This window comes from Dasypus novemcinctus, chromosome 14 (assembly GCF_030445035.2).
Source record: "Dasypus novemcinctus isolate mDasNov1 chromosome 14, mDasNov1.1.hap2, whole genome shotgun sequence".
Classification (NCBI taxonomy): domain Eukaryota; kingdom Metazoa; phylum Chordata; class Mammalia; order Cingulata; family Dasypodidae; genus Dasypus; species Dasypus novemcinctus.
In genome coordinates, this window is record NC_080686.1 from 87,379,022 (window position 1) to 87,403,233 (window position 24,212).

At 34.0% G+C, this 24,212-nt stretch overlaps 1 protein-coding gene across 1 annotated transcript in view; it reads left to right on the forward strand.

Annotated features, from left to right (window-relative positions):
• Nucleotides 1–24,212, forward strand: part of FAM91A1 (family with sequence similarity 91 member A1) — a 41,475-nt gene that overhangs the window by 10,592 nt on the left and 6,671 nt on the right. The window contains exons 7-21 of the mRNA XM_058275994.2: nt 595–685; nt 1,041–1,103; nt 5,706–5,812; nt 6,690–6,728; nt 7,239–7,351; nt 7,744–7,859; nt 8,724–8,836; nt 9,170–9,256; nt 11,089–11,221; nt 15,406–15,554; nt 17,409–17,543; nt 17,665–17,778; nt 20,516–20,588; nt 22,499–22,648; nt 23,678–23,782. Coding sequence (XP_058131977.1) covers nt 595–685; nt 1,041–1,103; nt 5,706–5,812; nt 6,690–6,728; nt 7,239–7,351; nt 7,744–7,859; nt 8,724–8,836; nt 9,170–9,256; nt 11,089–11,221; nt 15,406–15,554; nt 17,409–17,543; nt 17,665–17,778; nt 20,516–20,588; nt 22,499–22,648; nt 23,678–23,782 — 1,588 coding nt within the window. The remainder of the gene's footprint in view (nt 1–594; nt 686–1,040; nt 1,104–5,705; nt 5,813–6,689; nt 6,729–7,238; nt 7,352–7,743; nt 7,860–8,723; nt 8,837–9,169; nt 9,257–11,088; nt 11,222–15,405; nt 15,555–17,408; nt 17,544–17,664; nt 17,779–20,515; nt 20,589–22,498; nt 22,649–23,677; nt 23,783–24,212) is intronic.

Consider the following 24,212-nt stretch of genomic DNA (forward strand, 5'->3'; position numbering starts at 1 on the left):
GAGAACGGATATTGATTTAGAGGAAAGGAGTGGGGTGGTGAGCTCATATATGTGGGACTGAAGGAATGTAAGTGAACATGTGGACTATTTTAGTCCTCATTTTACTCTGTTCCGGAGGACAAATTAAATCCAGGGAGTGGGCGGCTTGGAAAACAGATTTTGTTTCAGAATAAGTACTTCTTAACAGCTGTTATATTGTGTAATATTAATTACACAATTTAGACAGTGTCACTTATAGCATTTGTATGGAGTTTGAATAAACTTCTGATTTGAGAGATTCAGAATCAGGAAATGGATTTGGTTACAATTCAAAAAGATGAGTAAATATTGGTATTAATAAACAGTTATTATTAATAAATAGTGGTACGTATAGTTACGTTTGTTCTCAGTTCTGTTGGTGGTTTATTTTGGCATCTTAATTGATGGCTATGTGCATAGTTTTTTTGTTTGAATTCTAGAGTAATACATGAAAAAATAGGCAGTTCATTAGACTAGTTACATATAATCATTGGTTTAAACATGAGTAGATTTTAGAAGTCTTGGGAATAAGTTAATTTGAACAGAGCTTAATGGAAAATATTTTGCTTTTCTTAGATTTGCAGTTTGCCTGAGAAATTCGCTATTGATAAGATCATCGATTCAGGTCCTCAGCTCTCTGGATCACTAGATTACAATGTAGTACATAGTAAGTGGTTAGTAGAAATGGTCTTTTGTCAACATAAAATCTTGTTTTAAGCCAGCAATGATTTATCAATTAGGTATGAATAGTACTATTTCCTAAGGCATTTTATTGTTTGAAGTGTGACCTTAGTTCATTGTTTTCCAGTGTAATTTTAATTAGCCACATACTAGAAATTTATACAGAAATTGGTAAGAATTTTGTAATTCTGAGCATGTCTAGTTAATAGATTACAAAACTTTATTTTCTTTACTTCATAAAGGATTTAGTTGTAAGATCTTTACAGAAAGGCAGGAATTAATTTTCTTTTAATTTGTGTTGTTTAGTATTCCATCTAAACAAGGTGCTTTTGGTTCTGTAGGTTTATATAACAAGGGCTTTATTTATCTGGATGTACCAATATCTGATGACAGTTGTATAGCAGGTAAGTGTCTGTTAACATTTTTCAGTGGTTTTTGAATGCTGACTAGGTACACTGCACATCACCACAACAAATTAGACACAAATCATTCAAGGACTTAGATCTTAGGATTTAAAAATTTTTTTTAAACATTTCTTCATTGTATTGTAACATACTGGGTAATTTTTCTTAAATTCTTTATTTCATGTTGTTATTTTGTTGTACATACTCTATTAAAGTAATAGAAATCCAAGGTAAGTTTTTCACACTCCCAACTCAAATCAGTGTTTTGTAATCCATGTCACCTTTTAGTTCTTGTTCAGTACATAATAGTCTTTACATATATATTTGGAAATAACATAGAATTTTATGTTCACCATTTTCTCTTAACATGCCATGTCTTATTTTTTCATGTTACTATAGCCTTTTATCCTTATCTCTTCCTCCTTTACACTCTTCCCCAAGGTAAACCAATATTAAGAGCCTTGTGTGTTTACTTCTATACCTTATGGGTTTATCAATTTATAAAACCATTCCCCTTGTGCTGGTTATTCAGGTTATTTCCAATTTTTTGCTGCTACAATTAGTTAAGTAGTTAACACCCTTCAATGCAGAATGGTGCTTTTTTAATCTAGGTTAGAGTTCTTATCAATTCATAGAAGCACTTAACCATATTCAGGTAATATGTTACAAATATGTTTCCCAGCCTATCTTTCAGCTCTTGTTCTTATTTCTGTTATCTTTAGCTTATACAAACATATTTAATTTTTATGTAGTCACATAAATATAAAGTATCAGTAAATTCCAGGGAATAATCTTACTGTTAACAAATGCATAGTAACAGGGCTTATTTCAGAAATACTTCCTCATATCTATGTTGAATCATGACAGGTTTTCATGTTCTAGTATATCCTAAGCTTTATATTAGTATGCCCTATATTCTTCAATAATGCATTTAGAATTATGTGCATACATGAATTTTAATTTAAACTTGTAAAGACAGCTAGCTGTGAGAGTAAATGAAATATTTATGCTGGTTTGTATGTGGATGTATAACAAAACACTAGTTTTAAAATTGGGAAGGTATTCGTAAGGAAATTCTGGGAGATAGGTGATAGTGATTTCCTGTCACAGTTGGAAAATAGAAAAGTATTACTCTAGTCCCTACTCCTCATTATCAGATGTTGATACTGACTCATTTCAGACCCACCTAAAAAGATTTTTTAAAATTAGCTCATTTCAGATTATTTTGAGCAGTTTGAACATGGGCTTACATTAGCACTAAGTTCATTTGAAAGAAACAGTCACAGAAGACCTGAGAAGGGACAAAATGGATGGTTGCTCCATTACAGCAATATACTGCATTTCACTTAGTAATTGGCAAATATTGGTGGTACAGATAAACCCATGCTATTATAACTGTAGAATTCACCCTGCTGTCACCATGGTATCTCTGGGTGTTCCCTAAATTGGAATACACCCATGAAAGGAAAGCATTTTAACAAGAGGGAAGCCAACCAATTGAGTATAAAAGACCACCTGAAGGTGATCACATGTTTCATCAAAAAAACAGGCTGTATGGGTGGTGGAATAAATATGTATAGAGGAGGGAAATAATCTCGAAAGGGACTGTTGTTAAAAAAAAAATCAAACTTCAAAATTGCACATTTTATGTCTACCCTTGCCTTTATTATTTCTAGATTTGTTATGCTTGATTAAAATACTCTTATCCCAGAAATTCTTATTGTCATATATATTTGAACCTGCAGTCCATTTGGAACTAATTTTTGTATATTTTTATGTGAGAAAGTGGTCCTATTTGGATAACCAATTATGCTAGCACTGTTTTTTTTTTAAACAGATTTATCTATTTTATGGGGGTAGTATATTTTGCCATTGGAATTTGTAACTCAGTGTTTAAAATTAACAAATGGCAGGTACTACCTTACTTTGAGAAAGGAAAAGCAAAGTGAATTTGGATTACTAGTGTATCTCAATATGTAAAAACATGAAAGCATCACTTTTAGGTTATTCTGAATGGCCAACAATACTTATTATAATATAGATCCTGCATGCTGAAGTTTGGCTTATCATTTTTTAATCAATTTTATTGATACACATTAATAAAGCATATAATCTATCTAAAGAGTACAATAAGTGGTATTTGGTGTAATCAGATAGTTGTGCATTCATCATTTCAGTCATTATTAGAACATTTTCATTATTATAATAATATAGACAAAAAACAGACAAACGAAAAAGCTGTACCCCTTAATCACCCTCAATCTCTCTGTCCTTCCCCTGCCATACATAGCTGCTATTCTGTTTCTGTCTTCTAATTTATTTGTATTTATATTTTGTATAGATGGAACCAAACAATATAGCACTGTTTTTTTGATAACCCATTATTACTGCTTAATTGAATCATAATTTTTGTCATACACTAAATTCCTTCCATATTAGATCTAATTCTTTTTTCTTCCACTGTCTTTATTCTCATACCATGCTATTTTGATTGCAATAATACTAGTTATGGGAAGGCCTTCCTCATGAGTTTTTTTTTTAAATAACTTTCTTGGCTGTTCTCAGACATTTTTTCTTTATTTTATTAATATTTTTTTGAATAGGCAATCATTATGATAAAAAATTCTAAATTTAGAAAAGGACATTCCTCAAAAATGTCTTCTTTTTACCCCTACCCCAGTACCCAGTTTCTTTCTCACCAACTTCTATTCAATTTCTTTTATATCCTTCCAGGAGTAAATATATAGGTATGTCTTTTTTGTGTGGTTTTAAATGATTGCATACTGTACATTCTAGTTTGTATCTCAATTTTTATTTTTTAAATTTTTTTTAAAAGAGTTATTTTTTTATTTATTTCTCTCCCTTTCCCTCCCAGTCCCAGTTGTCTGTTCTCTGTGTTTATTTGCTGTGTGTTTTTCTGTGACCGCTTCTATCCTTATTAGCGGCACCAGGAGTCTGTGTTTCTTTTTTGTTGCGTCATCTTGTTGTGTCAGCTCTCCGTGTGTGTGGCGCCACTCTTGGCCAGGCTGCACTTTCTTTTGCCCTGGGCAGCTCTCCTTACGGGGCGCACTCCTTGCGCGTGGGGCTCCCCTGTGTGGCGTGGCTCTCCTTGAGCACATTAGTACTGTACAAGGCCCAGCTCCACATGGGTCATGGAGGTCTGGGGTTTGAACCACGGACTTCCCATGTGGTAGGCGGATGCCCTATCCATTGGGCCAAGTCTGCTTCCTGTATTTCATTTTTTAAAACTTAGTATATGTTGAAGATTATTTCATATATCTTCATATAGATTTGCCTCATTATTTTTGCATGGATATGAATTGTGGCTTAGGAAAATTTCTACCTTCTTAGTAACTTGGTTTATTCATCTCCAAAGTCGGGATAATTGTAATATCCAACAACTCATACTCTTAAGAGCATTAAATAAAGTTGTGTATGTTCCTGACAAATAACTTATTAAGTACTCAGTAAATGTTTGGTACTGTTATCCATGCAATTGATATTGAAGGGAAAAAATGATGTCAAATATTATGGGATTTCTAAAATAATTCTAAAAAGAAGCTTTGATTCTTAAAAGTACTTGGATGGCTGGAAATATAGGCAGCATTAAATTAGAAAATGCCATGAGCCATTTCTATACTGTGAATAACCAGTCAATTCTGAAATGAGCACTGTGGTTTTTCACAATTTCTTAGTTTTGGCCACTTGAATTTTGTATTATTTCTTTGTTGGGAATAATTTAGGTTTGGGATATAATTAGATGGTATTAGGGTCAGGGAGCACAAGAACACCTAAATCTTGCTATTTGCCCTAGGCATTCCCCCTTACCAGGATGTTTTGAAGGGAAATGCAGAGAAGGGGGAATGGCAAAGGAAAGCATAGTGTCTTTTTATTACTGGCTGGACAGAGCTTCATGGTAAATTGAATTATACCTTGACCAAAGAGATGGAGAGAAATTAGTCTGAACACTTGCCATTGAGAAGGAAGCAGAATAAAGAGCCCCAGAGAGCAGACTATACATGTGATTTCTGGTGAACATGACAAGTCATGTAGATTAATTTCCCCTTTTAGTGGCAGTGGGGTTGATAGGGAGAGAGGTCGTGAGCCAATGCTTTCTATATACCTGTTTTTTGTTGAGCATAGCAGCTCTTGCTTGCAGTTTTTTGCTTTTGTGTTTTAGCCCATTCATCCCTCCTGCCTAGAGACATCAAAACACATCCTTTGAGGATTTCACCCTTCTGAAGCAGTCCCAATATGGTTTTCCCCTTCTGAGGCAACCCCAGTTGCCTTGCCTTTTTGCCATGTCCACATCCTCCAACATTCTCTTTGCCTAATTAACTTTCATGTTTCATGTTAAATTAAATTACTCTTTGTAGGATTTGTGCTCTGTCGTCAGTGCCCTTTCTGTGTAGGTATGGCTGTACATAGCCTTACTTATTGGGATTTTAGGAAACTAAACTAAAAGAAACTAAAAGATATGGAGTGGATAAAAATAAGTTAAAGCAGAATTTACTCTGAAAGTTAGAGGTTTCTCTTTTTGAATAATGCTTTCTTGTTTTATAAAATTGTATCCCTGAGAAAAATCTATTTTATTTATTTTAGTTCCTCCTCTTGAAGGTTTTGTAATGAATCGAGTTCAAGGTGATTATTTTGAAACTCTACTTTATAAAATATTTGTTTCAATAGATGAGCACACTAATGTTGCAGAGGTAAGTGTGACTAGCAGTCTTTTTTGAAAGAATTTAATCTCAAGATAATATAGTTTGTGTAAAATAAGGTCATTTAATGATATAGTTAAATTATTTTCAAAATCTATACATGAGGAGATCATAGATCATTAATATACTCAAATGCTTCTATTCCTGTTACTTCTTGCACATGTATATTGAAAGTTTTTAGGTTTATAACTTATAATTTGGTTAAATAACTTTTCATCTTACTCTTTATAGTGAAAGGATTGTAGATATGTTGATTTATTTAGGAATTTTCTTATTTTAAATGAGTCAAAATTAAAGGTTCAAGAGTTGTTTTAGATAGCTAAAGGCTGCCAAGGCAATATACTGGAAATAGGTTAGCTTTTATAATAGGAATCTATTAACTTACAAGCTTACAGTTCTAGGCTGAGAAAAATGTCCATATCAAGGCATCAGGTGAAGCTCTCACCCTGAAGACACGACTGGTGGTGACTCTGGACTCCTGTCCCATGGCAGAGCACAATTGTGGCATCTGCTGTCTCTCCCTTTTCCTCTTGGTCTCATTGCTTTTAGCTTCTGACTTCCTCCAGCTTTCTCTCTGCTCCTGTGGCTTTTACTCTCCTGGGTTCCGTTGATTTCAGCTTCTGGCTTCCAGGACTGAACCTAACCATCACAGAAATCTTAAATTGTTATGATCATTATTTGCTTTTGTACTATATTGAGCATCTTAGAGATAATGGGAAGAAGGAAGTTCTCAATTCAGAATTCATTCACTCTTTCAATTATTTTAGTTAACATTTTGTTAATCATGATTAAATTCACATGTATTACAGCTGTGTAATATACTGATGATTCTAAGTGTCTAAAAATAATTTTTCCTGTTATTTTCCAGCTTGCAAATGTCCTCGAGATAGACTTATCCTTGGTTAAGGTGTGTTATTTTTATACTGTTTTCACTTATAACATGACAACTGAATGGATTTTACTAATATATTTTTGTCTTGGTAAGGTACTGAGAAACTGGGGCATTGAGATTCTTATTTAATGTATAATAAAGGAGTGCTTGCAAAGACAGAAAAGAGCAAAATGGGAGATCCTGAATCAGTTTTCTACTGATGGAGTAGTGGAAGAGAGTACTCACGCTTCTGCGTACATCAGGAAGTAGCCTGATCAGAATCTTATAATGAAGGCCAAATAAACTAGCAACTCCTTTATTGGGGGTAGATCTAGAGAGAACAGCATTAGAGAGTTGGAGGCATCCCTTTCTCATACATATATGAAGGCCTTAGCAAAAGAACAGGCCTACTGAAAATTGTTTTTCTAGTTACGAAACAAAGTTTAAGAAGCACTATATTTGTAGCCTATTACAGTATTTTCCCCCTACACATATTCTGATATCTAGTTTTCTTTTAAATGTTAATTTTCTTTATATTCTTTTCAGAATGCTGTTTCAATGTATTGCCGATTGGGCTTTGCCCATAAGAAGGGACAAATAATAAATTTGGATCAACTTCATTCATCATGGAGGAATGTTCCATCTGTAAACAGATTAAAGTAACTCATTTATTCAGTATGAGATATTAGAGTTCCATTTTGAAAAAAATTATTTAAAAATTCTTCTTATTTGACCTGTGGGTTGATGTGAACTCTGTATATTAGTAGTTTTTAATCTTTTGTGTGTGATGGATCCTTTTTAGAATCTGATGAGAGCCAAGATCACCCCCCCATCTAAAAAAAGCATATACAATATTTTATATATAATTTTGAAGGGTCTCTGAAGGGTTCTTGAATTCTCTGAAGCCTATCCATGGGTCTTGATTAAGGACATTTGCTGTATGTGGGCAGAGCATTTTTTGGCCTGGATTTATGTGGATTGTTTATAATTTAAGTACTAATTTCAGTAGCTATTTTTGTAAGATCATTTATATTTTATTCTTCATTAATAGGAGTACTTTAGATCCACAAAAGATGCTCCTATCATGGGATGGTAGTGAAAGTAGGAGTCCTGTGCAGGAAGCTTCGTCAGCTACTGATACTGATACAAATAGTCAAGAAGATCCAGGTTAGTGGTAACTCAGTTTAATTTAATCAGTATATGGATTTAGCATATGTTTATATATAAAGTCTATAAACTCAGAAAGAGTTAAATCTCCAGACAAAGTTATAGTATAGTTTTGCTTTAGATTTCATTCATTCATACCAGAGTCTTTGAGTGCTTAACCGTATGTTGGGCACTGTGCTAGGTCTTAGGGGTATACAAATGACAAGATTATGTTACCTTCTAAAAATTAACAGTCAAGGGAGAGAGAAATCAGTGTAACCAGAAAGCCTTCAACAATGTGAGAAGTGTTACTGTCCTTGTGGGAAGCAAAGAGGAAGAGACTCCTTACTGCCTGGAGAGATTAGGGAAGTCTTCCCGGAGGTGATACTTGGGCTAAGAATGAAAAAGAGGATGCCAGCTGGTCAATGAGGAAAGGCTGTTTCAGCCCAGGAGAATAGCATGGGCTAAGCACAAAGGGAGGCAAAGCATAGTGGACAAGGGGACCATGTACCATTTAATGTTGGGGGCGAAGAACGTAGCAGAGACTTTGTCCCATTTCTACTCAAAATAGCTGTCACCTGAGCTCCCAGGTGACTTTTTTCTGAACAGATAAATCTGGTTAGTCTCACTAATTTGACAGTTGTCATCTTGGTTTATTACTGTTTTTTAAGGAATTTACTATAAAAGTGAGTAACTTTAAAATTTAAAATTTTTAAATTTTTGTATGCTTGGAGACAGGACTAGGATCTCTTGACTAATATTGCTTATATTTAACTTTACTTTCTAGTTATCAAATGAAGTTGAAATGAAATACTTTCTCATTCCAAATGATAAGCATAGAATAATTTTCATTTACTTGATTTTAAATTATGGTATATTTTTCAGCTGACACAGCCAGTGTAAGCAGTTTGAGTCTGTCTACAGGATATACAAAGCGTATAGCATTCCTATTTGACTCAACTCTTACTGCTTTTTTAATGATGGGAAATCTTTCACCAGTAAGTCAAATTCTTTTTTAAATATGAAAATGTTTTTAAAAAAAGATTAAATGTAAAATAGTTTAGTGCTTTTATATATATATATATATTTTTTTTAAGTACTAGATTTATTCTTGAAAATGTAACTGACTTTTATTTATGTTCCTTGGAGGTGTGTTACTTTTGTAATTTGAATAATCAGTCCCTTACCTCATCTGCCCTTAAGTTTAAATACACTGGAAAGCATAACGTAAATTAAAGGTGTTATGCTTAACATAAAAAATGAAAAGTAGAAATTTAATAATAGACTTGTATAAGGTAAATTTTATTTATTTTTTGCTTTCTTTATTACAGAATTTGAAAAGTCATGCAGTCACAATGTTTGAAGTTGGCAAACTTTCAGATGAGTCCCTGGACAGTTTTCTTGTAGAACTAGAAAAGGTAAATCTAAATTGCATGTTATAGGACTGTCAGAATATTTTCAACCCCTAGAAAGCTTGATAAAACATCATTTAGGCCTTTCCATTGGCTATGATGACCTTCTCATATATTTCTGCTCATTCCTATCTCATTTCTCACCTTATTACTGTGGTAGTCATTTAGACTTCAATATATTGAATGAATGAGTGAATTCTGTGATTTTTAAGGTGCTGCTGTGTCTACCTCATCTATTCTTAGCATACTTGGATAAAACTATGAAGAAATGGGGTATAGAAATCTTAGTCTATATGTAATTTTTATAATTGAATTTTTCTAAAATAGCCTTTCATTTTTATCTGGTGTGGCTCTAAGATCACCTTTTAAGCAGTTTTATTTGAAGTTTTTGTTCCACTTATCTTAAATCTGGAACGATGTCCCTGGGTATCATAGTTATTTATGTCCACTCTCACTATCCCTTTTAGCATCTTGAAGACTTCAGCCATATTTGCTCTTAACCACCTTTTTCCCCGTGAGTACAGCCCTAGTTTTCCTTAGCTCTAAATCTTAATTACCCTTCATTGGTGTTTTTCATTCCCTTGATAGTTTCTTCTGTTATATTCTTCCTCTTTGTATGCAAACAGTTTGTGCGCCTGCTGTTCCCTGACTAATAACTTTGGTGCCTTTGTGCTTTAGTGATGTGCTGTTTATACAATTTTTGATGATTCTGTAATTCCTTTATATCTTAAAAAATAGACACTGTAACTTTTTTTAGTGCTCATTTGCCATAACATTTTTACTTTGTTATTAGTACAGACATAAGTCATTTACATACTTTATATATGACCTTGTTAACACCGTTTCTTACTGTGGGTCTTTTCCAATACATTTTTTACCATGTTCTAGCACATTTTAGGTTGAGATTTCCTGGTTTTTAATTTTTCTCACCATAACTAGTCTTTTATCAAAATATAGCAAATTGCAAGTCCACTTCTGCTCCTATCCTGGTTCATACATCAGTTTCCTTTGTACCATATAGTCACTCTGAGAAATCCTTTAATCTGAAGGTTAACTTTTAAAAATCGTTTCTTAGCTATTTTTTAAGAAATCTGCTCTTGATTAAACTCAGTTCGTTATTTTGTTAATTTAATGCAAATTGAATTTAGTTATTGCCCCACTGTAGAGCTATCCTTCCGTTTTTTTGTGTTGTTTCTGGAATGTGTGTGTTTTTACATATTAAGCAGGTAACTGACTCAGTGTCACAAAAGCATGCATTAATGTGTAAGTCCAGTGAAGGCAGGGGTTGTTTTGTTTACTACTCTGTGCTTACCTTCTAGATAGATTATATCAATATAGTAGACACTTAGTAAATTCTTATAAAATGAATTTGAGCTGTTTATCTAGGAATAATGAGCAGCTTATTGAATCATATACTCCAGTGTGTCTTATGACCAATGATACCAAATTGTGACTAGGGTGACCAGAATTTGTGGTATAATTGGTGACCATGAATTGGAGTACTTTTCTTAATTAAGCAGAATATGGATTTTAGGGTTTTTAAAGCACTTTGTTTGAATAAAAACCAAGATATATATATAATTTATATAATGGTATAATTTACCATTATTCAGTTGCTACGTTGTTAGTTTTACTGGTTGGGGTAATTTTTTATCATCTTCAAAGATGTATTAAATTAGAAACTCAACCAAGATTGATGTTAGTATTCATTTCAGTATTGCCTGGGCACAATTTTTCTTTACTTATATTTAATAATGTCTTAATATTACATGGCTACATTATCAGAGTGAATGACATGAGAGTGATACATGTTCAAAATGTATTTTCTCTTGGTTTAGGTTCAGAGCACTGGTGAAGGAGAAGCACAGAGATATTTTGATCATGCACTTACTCTGAGAAACACAATACTGTTTCTGCGTCATAATAAAGATCTAGTTGCACAAACTGCACAGCCAGACCAACCCAATTATGGTATGATAAATACACTTAATTTTAAGACATGGTCCTTTGAAATTCTTTCTAAGAGATTAGACAGGTCATGCTCATTTATTTAATCATGACTTGCTCAATGGATTTTGTGTAGATAGTATATTGACTTTATAACTAGAGACTTGTTTTGTGATATTTCTTTGCTTGTTAATATTTCTTACCTTATTTTACTTTTCCTCTTCTCTTCTCATGTGCCTGACTAATAGTATTTAAATCTGTTTAGTTCCTACGGAAAGGGTTGGAGTATTTGTTATTTAGATAGGCATCAGCTCTGAGTAGATGAACAAATGTCAAAATTTAGTTAATTTAGGGAGCCTAAAATTTCAAGGATGAGAGATTTCATTATTTATGAAAATAATAAACAGAACATTCCTCTTCAAATGCTGTTATAATATTTATTAAAGTACTGTACTTAAAAATACAGAAAAGAACAGATAATCTTTTAAAGAGTAAAACCAAGAATTAGTAGCAGTTTGAATGTATTAATGGACTCTAATGTGGTTGTTACCCTTGTACTCTCAGTTTTGTGATTGATAGAGAGTTCTCACACTGTGGTTGAATTGATGGTCTTTGAGGTATGGAATGGCATCCAGAAATATGGGTTTTTAAAAAGGCGATTCTAACTTGTAGCCAGGTTTGGGCATTTGGTTCAGGAGCATTTGGTTCAAATCCCTTAACTTTCACAAATATTCCATCTTGGGACTTTGTGAATTTTCAGTACTACTGGACAATAATTTCACTCATGTTCTTTCATTTACCTAAAAGTTTCCTTGTAATACCAGTTTTCATTTCACTCTCATTAACATCTGGCTTTCTTTTCAGCTCAATTTAAAAAATTAATAAAAGATTCAGTTATTACTTAGCAAGAATTGTTGTATAGGTGAGAATATAGATGCTTGGTAGTTTTCTAAGGCCATAGTTTAATACTATAAAAAAGGTTTATACTATTAATAGTCTGTGTACCAGCAGGTAGTTTAAATTGGTAAACCTAAACCAGTTCTGTAGGATGATAGTTATTATAATTCAAATTGTTGAGGTGATTTTAATAGTTGACTATTCCTGACAGCAATTGTAGTTTTAGTTTCTTAAAATAATTGGTGGGATTCCAATGTTAAATGATAATTCAGCTTCTTTCCATAAAATCAGATCTGCAATTGTTAACAAAGTTCCATTTTTCTTAACTAGGGTTCCTTTTCTGAACCACAGAATACAGAAAAGGATTTAAGTGACACTGGACACTTTTTCAGTTTTTCTAACAATGGTACATAGCTAATACCATTTTAAATGCATAGAAAAGAAATTCATTCTGTTCAAAGGATGTCTTTTAGTGTAGCAGGGTTCATTCCTGTTGAGAAAACTGTTTTCAATAGGTGCTGAATTTGATAATTTAATCTTATTCTTTCTTTAAAAATTCTGTAGTATTGTTCTAAGCATCATATTTGAGAAGAAATTTTCTTTTTATGTCACTAATTTATTATTCGAATATATCATGTAGTGTTCGGCATTCACTGTAAAGCAAAAACCTGTGACATTGTTATAGAAGTGAAAAAAGACCCTCTGATACATGTGAAAAAGGACTAGCGTTTTCGTAATCTGTTGGTTTTAAATAGCATGAGGCCCTGCTTTGAAAGTAAAAGCAAGAGAGCAGCTGTGGCTCAAGCAGTTGAGTGCCTGCTTCCCACATGGGAGGTCCTGGGATCCGTTCCTGGTGCTCCCTTAAAAAACAAACAATGAAAAACAGCAAGCAAACACATGAAAGAGAAAAAAAAACAAAAACATCTCAGGGAAGCCAATGTGGCTCAGTGGTTGAGTGCCAGCTTCCCACATATCGGGTCCTGAGTTTGATCCCTGGCCTCAGTATCTCAAAAAACAAAAAGCAGACCAAAAAAACAAAAACAGCATTTTTTCATTCATCTTTGCCTTTAAAAATAACATCTTTCCTAAATTATGATATGGTATATGGTCAGACATAAAAACTGTTGCTTGTCTTTTGGCATCCTAGTACTATGGAAATGGTTAGAAGTTCAACCACATTTATAAAAAAGCAATCACAGTTCCAAAAATCTTAGAAGATACGTTCTAACCACTATGATCTCTATGGACTTCTACCTTTCCTTTCCTAGTATATGTGAAATATTTTATATACTTGATATTTTTCCATTCATGACTGTTTTATAACTTTACAGTGAGCTCAGTCAAACATGATGTTCTCTAGTTTTTGTGGAATTTTTTCTCCATCTCTCCCTTTCCCAAGCCACCTGCTGACATTTCTTATTTTACTTTAGTCTGCGCCCTCTGTTCCAACCAGATGTGTCTTAGAGCCACATCTACCAAGGCTTCACTCTCCTGCCTCCCTCCTTGTTCTCCAGATGTAGCACTAGGTGCTCTTCCTGTCACCTCTAGGACTCTCTTCCATTAAATCACAGACTTCTGAGTTTTTACATTATATTTCAAAACATTTTAAACTTCCAGGAAAATTGCGAGAATAAGAATAGTACAATTACTGTTTATCCAGAATTTAGGGGTAAGTTGTGTGTCATGTCCTTTTACCCCTAAGTTATTCAGAGTATATTTTCTAAGAATAGTGAAATGTAATATTTACACAATAGTTTAATCTACCATTTATATTCCAGTATTGCCAATTTGTCAAATAATGTCCTTATAGCATTTTTCACTCCTCTGGTAATTGCATTTTGTTATGTCTCTTATCTCCCTTATTCTAGAACAAATCCATGGCCTTTACTTTTGGTCTTTTTTGATATTGCTGTTTCTGAAGAATATTGTCCCCTTTTTTTGTTAGTTTTAATAGAAAGTTTCTCATTTGGATTTGTGTGGTATTTCTTCATGATTAGATTGAGGTTATGCATTCCTACCTAGACTATTATTTAAGTGATGTCGTATCTTTCGAAGGATATGAAATCTGGAGACACATGATTTTCATCTCTCCCTCATTGGTGATGTTAATTTTGATCACCCAGTTAATGTGTTATTTGATTTCTCCTCTCTATATTGAGTATATTTTCTTGCACAATTTGTAAGCAATCTGGGGAGACACTAAGACTATGCAAGTATCCTCTGCCACATCGAAGTTTTCCACCTTAGATTTACTATCCATTGATGATTTATTGCCTGAATCATTTTTTTACGATGGTTGGAAATTGATAATATTTTTTCTACTTCAGCACTCCTTCCACATTTACCAGTTCACACTGGCATTTTCTTGTAGCCTCAGTGTGGACATAGATTCCTATTTTCTTGATAGTTTGTAATTATTCATTATATGGTCTTTTAATTATATTTGTGTCTACTCATCTCAGATTTTGCCAAGCTGGCTCCTTGTCTCCTTGTGACATGCTTCCATCATTTTTTTTTGACCACTTTCGGACTTTCTGGCAGTAAATTCTTACCATATCTTGTATCTGTTCTGCCTTAGTCCTGGATTCAGTTGTTTCCTGATTCCAGAAACTAGAGCCTTGTTTCTTTTGCTGGGGCCCACAGTCTGGATGTTAGCTCTCCTCATTGCTTCTAGAGGCCTTTTTAGTGATATTTTATATTTTGAGATACATTCTTGCTTGACGAGGGAAGTGGGACTAACTTTGAAGTTTCTTTCAGCCTTCCCTATATTGCAATAGGATTTTTTTCCAAGAGAATTAAGAGCACAATATTTGACATACTGTTGCATGTTGAGTGATTTCATGTTTTATAAAATCAGGGGTCAAGGGCACATATTTCTAAATGAGGAACTCTTGCCCCTGTGCTAAATTCAGAACTTGGCTGTGACTTTGTAGTAAATGGAATTGAGGGAGAGGAGAAAGCTTTCCCATGGCACTTAGACTTTCACAATGTGCCCCTATCCTGGAGTGGTTGCGACTGGGGAGAGGAAGTAAAGGTAAAGCAAGCACATTCTTGCCTTTTTGTAAAAAAGTTAAAGGTAACCTGAAAAAACACCAGAGGCACTTGTTTTCCTGGATTAGGGAATAGAAAATTCAGTTTTAAATCTTAAAATGCTTTAGTGTGATCTGCCTAGGTAATTTGACACTTCTTAATAGAATTATTTTAACTTTTTAAAAACATAAAATCTCAAGGCATTTATCAGTATTTGGTCTTAGACATTTTGATTCACATTATCAGTCATTCATTCTATGTGTATGCTTGATATATTTTAGGTTTTCCTCTGGATCTCTTACGCTGTGAAAGCCTTCTTGGTTTGGACCCTGCAACTTGCAGCAGAGTTCTAAACAAAAATTACACACTGCTTGTTTCCATGGCTCCTCTCACCAATGAAATCAGGCCCATCAGCAGCTGTACGCCTCAGGTAACCACCCCCTTGGAAGATGAGTAGTGCCATAATTTTGTTTTCCCTCGTGGTGACTTGAAGAAGTGTTGAACAGTCACATTTTGTTAATTCTAAGTGTGTAGGTATCACATTTTAAAAGCACCAACTCAGAAAGCAATTTTGTATTTTATGCTGTTGCAAGATGAGGTTATATTCAATTTTTAAGATATAATTAATCCATATATTTTACTTATGTAATTCAAGTGACTTTTAGGAGGTCTTGGGGATTGATCCTAGAACCTCGTACATGGGAAGCAGGCACTCAACCACTGAACTATATTTACTCCCCAATAAGAGTTGTTTTTTTTTGTTTGTTTGTTTTCAGGAGGTACTGGATATCAAACTGAGAATCTTGTACATGGGAAGCAGGCAATTAACTGCTTGAGCTTTATTGCTCCCCTCCAGTGACTTTTGACATAGATTAAAATTTAGTTCATGAATGCAGTATTTTATTTTATTTTATTTTTAAAGATTTATTTATTTCTCTCCCCTTCCTCCCCCCACCCCAGTTGTTTGTTCTCTGTGTCCATTTGCTCCGTGTTCTTCTCTTTGTCCACTTCTGTTGTTGTCAGCGGCATGGGAATCTGTGTTTCTTTTTGTTGCATCATCTTGCTGCATCATCTCTCCGTGTGTGCAGCACCATTCCTGGGCAGGCTGCACTTTCTTTCACTCTGGGCGGCTCTCCTTATGGGGCACACTCCTTGCACGTGGGGCTCCCTTACTCAGGGACACCCCTGTGTGGCAGGGCACTCCTTGTGCGCATCAGCACTGCGCATGGGCCAGCCCCACACGGGTCAAGGAGGCCCAGGGTTTGAACCACGGACTTCCCATGTGGTAGATGGACACCCTATCTACTGGGCCAAGTCCGCTTCCCAGAATGCAGTATTTTAAATAGAATGTTCTTGGATGCTCTAAGAAGGAAGTCTGGATTTTTTTGAGGGATAATATAAATTTAATTAGGAAAACTTAAAAGTTTCAGAAATGGGACTGTGATGCTAAATTAGTTGAAAAGATTGTGCTTAAAAGCTAGAACTCTAGTTACGTGAAAATTACTTCTGGTCTTTTACTTTTTAAAAATAAATCATTTGCATTTATTTCTATACTTAGCAAGGAAGTTGTAGCCTGTACCATTCTCAATGAGTGGGAGTTAATGCTGCTATTTCTTTAGTGTAACATCTTACCTGGTTTCTTAGAAGTTCAAGGCTTACAAGTGTAGAAGAATGGAAGGGATTGTTGTAGAGGGGTTGACTCTGTTGCCTTTGCTATTCTAGCTGCTCTGTGAGCAGTCTCCTCCCTGCTACTTTTGTCCTCTGTATTCAACAGGAGTGGTTGTAGATTTGCCTTTACCAACCATCTTTATAATTCTGTGTGTTTGTGTTTTCCTCATATTCTCTGATACAACCTCTGGCCTTAGTAGGAATTCAATGTCTAAATGCATGGTAAAGTGGATAGAGCTTACTATATACGAGGTTCTATATTATACCTGTTTTTGAACCTTACAACTTTATGAGGTAGCTATTTTATAGATGAGCCAAATGAGGCACTGAGAAGTTAAGTAAACTTCTTAATATTATAGTCTGGAATGGTAGAGCCAAGATTCAAACCTAGGCAGTCTATTCCAGAGTCCATGCTCTTAACTGCCGTGCTAAGATGTGTTTTCTTAATTCCAGTATAAAACTGAAACTATTTGATAGAATGTTTAAAATTTATTTTCATAAAGATTATAGAAATTAACAATTGATATTAGGTGTTGGCTGTTTACTTGGTCTCTTGTGAAATTTCACTATTTTAGATAAGTGTGACAGCTTTATCCTACCTGTTTTGAAATTGTAGCATATTGGACCAGCTATTCCAGAAGTCAGTTCTGTCTGGTTCAAAATGTATATTTATCATATCACTGGGCAAGGGCCACCGTCTCTCTTACTGTCCAAAGGTACAAGACTTCGAAAACTGCCAGATATATTTCAGGTATGTTGCATGAATTTTTTATTATTTTAAAGGAGGGTGGAAATTGGATTGTGATATAATAGATAACTCAATTATTTTGTTACCTCTAAGTGCAATTTTTTGTCTTATTTCTTTCCCACAGGGCTATGATCGATTACTAATAACATCTTGGGGTCATGATCCTGGGGTAGTCCCTACTTCAAATGTGCTCACGATGTTGAACGATGCTTTAACACACTCTGCAGTTTTAATTCAGGTACAGTTACCTATTTGAGGCAATCAGTTTTGTATCTTGTTTTTTAAGATCATACTTTGTCTAGTTTTCTGCTAAATTGCAATCAGACTTCAGTAAGTTGAAATTTGTAAAGCTGAAATGTAGGAAATCAAAGATCTGGGTTTTAGTCCTGGCCCTCTGTCAGCAGGGTGGGGTGGTAGAAAGAACATGGACTTTGAAGTTAGATCCAGATTTGAAATGCTGCTAAAACATTTACAAGTTTACATGGGTGTGTATTTTCATTTCTCTTGGGTAGACACCTAGGAGTGCAATTGCTGGGTCCTTGGTAACTATATTTTGTTTGAGGTCCTGCCAGACTATTGTCCAAATTGGCTGTCATTTTACATTCCCACTAGCAGTATATGAGGGTTCCAGTTTCCCAGCTTCCTTACCAACAACTGTTATTATGTATCTTTTTTATAAAATTTGTTTATTATAGTAAACTTTATTTTCAGAGAAGTTTTAGATTTACAGAAAAATTATATGAAAAGTATAGGGAGTATGTCCATTTTTTTTGATTCTAGCCATCCAGTGGGTGTGAGGTGATATTTCATTATAGTTTATATTTGTATTTTCCTGATGACTAATAATATCGTGCATCTGTGTATTGGTCTGTGTGACCTTTTGCAAATACTTATGTACTTAATTTCTCCACCTGTAAAATGGAGATATCAATATTTATTATGTAATAACAACAAAAAATAGTAATAGTAGGAACTACTGGTAAAGTTAACAATTTATACTCTAAGGCCATTGAGAGCATGAAGTGAGAAAGCCCATATAAAATGCATAGTACACTTTCTGGTACATAAAAGGTTCTTCATAACAATTTTATTAATCTATTCATCTTATAGTTGATTGTGCCATGTTCTGTTCTAATTGATATGGATATAGAAATAAGACATAGTCCCTACCTTCAAGGAACTCAAGTCTGGTAGGTATAAGCAGTCAGTTTCAAGTTTTGCTGAGTGCTCAGATATAATTATATACAGTGAGAATATGAAAGAAAAGTACCCAACCCAGCCTTGGGGCAAAAGGGAGGGCTTAGGGGAGGCTCCTTGAGAAAATGAGACCCAGGCTGAGTATAAAAGTTTGATTTAGAAGAGAACCTGCCAGGTAGAGGGGTCAGCATGAATGAATTTCTGGGCAGGGATTTTTTTCCCTTTATTGCTATTGCCCCAGAAGCCCAGTGAGTGCTTGTTGAATAAACCATAGGAATGTGAAGTTCCATAGCCTGTGCTGGGGCTTACCACTGTGATATTTTGAGGGTTGAGTTGGGGTGTTGAGATTGTGGTCAAAGATGAGTCTGGTAAAGCAGGGAGATACTGGAGTGCAATGTGCCTTGTATGTCCTGCTATTGCGCTTAGACTTTAACCTATAGGTGATGGCAGCCATTAAAGGGTACTTGTCAGGAATAATACGATCACTTCCGTTTCAGAAGATCCATCTGGGGACTATGTTAAGAATGGATAGGGGAAGGGAAAAGATAACTGAAACAAGAGGACCAGTTAGGATTCTGTGCAGTAGGCCAGATAAGAGATGAGGACACCCCAATCAGGAAGGTGGTAATAAGAATTGAAAGGAAAAGATGGATTTAAGAACTATTACAAGTATAAACTTAATAGATCACAAGTTCAGGAGGCTTATGGGAGGAAGAAAGAATGATTCCTGGGGTATCTGGTTTTTGAAGGTTGGATTGATATCACTCTGTTTGAGAGAATTCAGAAGGAAAAGCTGTTTGGTAGGGGAAGATGATGTGTTATTCTTGGACATGTGGCGTGGACATTGCAGTGGTGGAGATACCTGTTAGATAATTGAAAATAGCCTGAAATTCAAGCAAGAGGTTTGAACATTAATTGAATGTGATGGATGAAACTAAATTATTTGTAATGTGGAAATTAGATAGGTGGACTAAGTTTTTTTCAATATTTAATTTTTGAAAAGGTAGTACATTCACATGATTCAAAAGTAAAGCATTATTAAAAGGTATACAGAGAAGAGTATCATTCCCTTCTAATCTTATCTATACAGTTCCCACTTCCATGTCTCCTCCAAATAAGATAATCACATTTATTTTATTAGTTTCTGCTCCATCTTTCCTATGTTTCTTTTTGCATCTGCAAACAATTGCATACTGATGTGGCCCATGTTTTTTCCACTTAATGATTGGGAATCTTTCCATTTCAATTGATATAGTGAGCTACTGCTTTCTGCATTAAAAATATATTACAATTTATTTCTTGAGTCCCCTGTTCATGGTTATTTTAATGGTTTGCTGTAATTTGTAATTATAATATTATAGCAAGTAACTTTGTAGTTATGTTATTTCAGTTATTGAGTTTTGCATTTCTAGTTCATGGTTTCTCGTGTGATTATAGGGATTCTTCCATCATTTTTCTCTGCTCAAACTACAACTAACCCTTGTGTGAGTGCACTGGGACTTTCATTCAGTCTTTCACTTGGCTCACACGTGATTTACCTGCTAACTCAACCTCCTTTTTTTAGCTCATGACCCAATTTAAGAAACCTTACCTTATAGATTAATATAAAGTTGTTTTTGTTTGTGGTAGGAAAATAGAAAATTGTCTAAAACTGTTTGATGAAATATTAATGTGGAATGTACCATCAAATGGCACTATCTTATTTATTGTTTGAATATCAGTTATTGGAAATAAAAAGTTTCTCTTATACATTTCAGCTTTCATTTCTTTATGTTTAGGGACATGGTTTGCATGGAATAGGAGAAACTGTCCATATACCGTTTCCATTTGATGAAACTGAACTACAAGGAGGTATCTTACATTTGACTTGTGTCCATTTGATTTATTTATTAGTAATCATATCAACAATTTGTTGGGAAACTTAGCAAGTAGTAAGTTCTTAAATTTTAGGGTCTTAGCATACTGTTTTTAGAGAGTATTGACAGAAGGTACTTTTCTGTCATGGGCCTTTTCTTGCCAAAAAAATGATAGAATGAGAAGACCCATTAGGACCTTTGAAAGACTACTGATTTGTTTTGGAGATGATGAGAATAAGTAGATAATCGTGTGGAGGGGAGACTAGGTTTTCTGTATGTTTTCTTTTATTGTTTATTTATTTGGGGGTTGGAGGGAGAAGACAAGTGATAGGAAAGATTTTATGCTTAGAAAGTTATTTTTCCCAATGTTATGTACTTTCTCTTTTTGGAGTCTTTTCAGAATGTTTAAAGCAAGTTTTCGCTGTCATTTTTCAGATTAGTTGCTCTTAATTTGTACACAATAAATATGTACAGATTGATGTTAGAATTTTAATGGTTCGTATTTTTAATTTTTTAAAAGATAATCTAGAAATGGATGCAAATGAATATTTGTACACTATGCCATTTAAAGAGCACGTGCATGTATTTCCTATTTCAATATTTATTTTTGATGTAAAATTTTACTTTTGCTATTAGAGAGGATTTGAATGGATACGGTTTTGAGCTAGTTAGAATTAAGAAGGAAAAGCCCTGTTTAATAGTTTTTATCTCTTCTTGGAATTGTATGTGAGCTAAACTATATTTGATGAAGGCTGCTCAGAGAGTTTTTGTTAAAAGCAAATTTATTTTTTCTATTGTCTAATGTGGAAGAGAAATTATGTATATTCAAAAGAGAGTTGCTATCATTAAAACTTTTATATATTTATAGAGCACTTCTGTTTTTTGCTCTCTGCAAAACTGCTATGCTATCATCTTTTTTTCTGGTTCTTAGAACCGTATTACATGGATTTTGGTGAGCAGTAAATGGTTTGAGTAATCTAACATATTAATTTATTAAAGAACTTACTGTTCTTCTAAAATTTCAGCCACTTTTGTCCATCCTCCACCAAAGTAGAAAAAAGGAAGGAAATTTTTTTAAATATCTTTTTCCTTTTCACATGACTACACTTCAAAAGCCTCATGTTTGAATTTAAGGTCCTTTCTTCTGCCTGTTGTGAATAAATGTGTACATAGAGAGTCTTCTCTTCCAAAGAGTAGCCCTATTCAGAAAGGAGTGCTTCTCTGAAATGAAACATTGCCATTTGTTTCTATATAATTTTATAAATTCCATGGAAAAATTGTCCTCCTGAAGATATAAATAATGACAATAGGATCTTAAAATTTATAAAACCTTGAGAACTGATTAGTGGATTCCTTTCCTTGGGAGATTATTGTGTGTGTTGTAAAGAGGAGTTGTCTTCATATTTGGATATAGAGCATCTTTTTTCGTTATAATTTCACACATTTATGGGAACTTGAACTGATATCTAAATAAATAAATAGAGATAACAATTGCAAGTACATTTTTAACTTTAGCTTCAATAGGTATTGACTTTTCTGAAATGTGAAAAATATAATGTGTATTTATATTAATGTGCATTTCCTGGTAGAAGCCCACCAAATATTTGAGGCAGAATAGAACCACAGAGACAAGGCTAGAGAATTTGCCACTGATGTGCCCTATTTGCTTACATAAAAACAGGTAATTTGTTCTGATACAACAAATACCTCTTGAAGTCTGTGAAAATGGTGCTCAGCATTCTTTTGCATTTACAGCTTTTTCTTCATTTGAATGAACCTTGATAGAACTCAAGTATCAAAGTAGTTCTAAGAATTATTTAATAAAAGAAATGTATATTTTGAGTTTTTGGTGTTCTGTTCTATAAAGCTATTCACTTTAATGTAATGTTAACTCTTTGTTCTTAGAGTTTACTCGTGTCAATATGGGTGTTCATAAGGCATTGCAAATATTAAGGAACAAAGTGGACTTGCAGCATTTCTGTGGATATGTCACTATGTTGAATGCTTCTAGTCAACTTGGAAACAGAAAACTCAGTGATGCGTCTGATGAGAGAGGTTAGCCAGTAGTTGGGTTCTTGAATTGAGTTGTAGTCGGTTTTGAGTGTAATACAACCTTAATTATTTTATACATAATGTTTTTTTCCCCCTTGAAGAATGAGAAAATATTCTGTAATGTCAGTGGACAAATATCAGTGGCACAAATAGAGGAAAAGTACTAAGTACAAAACTAAAAAAAAAGTGATACTATAGGGTTGGAATACAGAATGATGGTTGTGTTTTAACTTTTAATATTGTATCTATGTTTGTAGGTTTTGGATTAAATTACTTTATGGGGTGAGGGTTTCAAAAGTAGAGTCTTTTTTTAAAAAACTTTCTAAAACAGAATGAATAGTTTTCCCTTTCAACCTTTCTAGTTGTCAAAGGCATCATTCTCTCAATTACCCAGACCTAAAATCTTTTCTTTGTCTTTTCTATTTCCTTTTTCCACTATGTCCAATTAGTTTCCAAGTTCTATGAATTATTTATTTGAAATATGTGTTACATCCATTTCTATACTTTACCCCCTACCTCTTTTTTCCCCTTTATAACTGCCATTCTAGAGTGTGTCTTGAGATTATTTGCTTATTCTCATTATTTCATTTAGTGACATCATATAGTATTTGTCCTTTTGTGTCTGGCTTATTTCACGGTTGATTCAAGTTACACATATCAGAACTTCATTCCTTTTTAGGGCTAAATATTCCATCCTATGTATATACCACATTTTGTTTATCCTTTTACCTGTTGATGGATACTTGGCTTGTTCCCATTTTTTGTCAATTGTGAATAATGCTGCTATAAACATTGGTGTGCAAATATCTGTTTGAGTTCCTGTTTTCAGTTCTTTTGGGTGTGTAATCCCAAATCCTAGAAGTGGGATTGCTGGGTCATTTGGTAATTCTAAACTTAACTTTCTGAAAAAGCCATTATTTTTTCCTTTATTTTTACAATTACCTGAAGTCATCTTTATGAAAGAACTGGTTTATTGACAATTTATGCCAACTACTAGAATCTTAATACTCTATATGTCCTCTGAATTACAAGGGGATCCTGATTTGGCTTCTGGCTCAGATGTAAATGGGAGTACAGAGTCATTTGAAATGGTCATTGAGGAAGCAACTATGGATTCAACAACAAAGCAAAACTCTGGTAAGTCTTGAAATTATTTGCAATTTTATTAGACTTATTTTCTGAGTTTTAACTTTTCTGTTAAGTCATTTGGATGTCATTTGTTTATGATCCATAATGAGCCTCTTAAGTATTTTCTAAGGAACTATATATTCAGAATAATAAATAAGTATAAAAATCTGATCAGATAATAGTAACATAAATTTTGTTACTCCTTTGTTAAATATTTGAGTTTATTCTCTCATCTTGTATATGTTTTGCAATATCCTTTTTTGGGTAAAAGGCCTCTTTGAACATCTAATAAAAGCTGTGTACCTTCTCAGAAATATATACGCACTAAAAAAAAACACACAAAAAATGTTTTATCCTGTTTCAGAGAATCATTGACCCCTCTAAGACCCCTGCTAAGTCCACAGGGGAATATGACTGGGACAGGAGGAATCTGTGAATC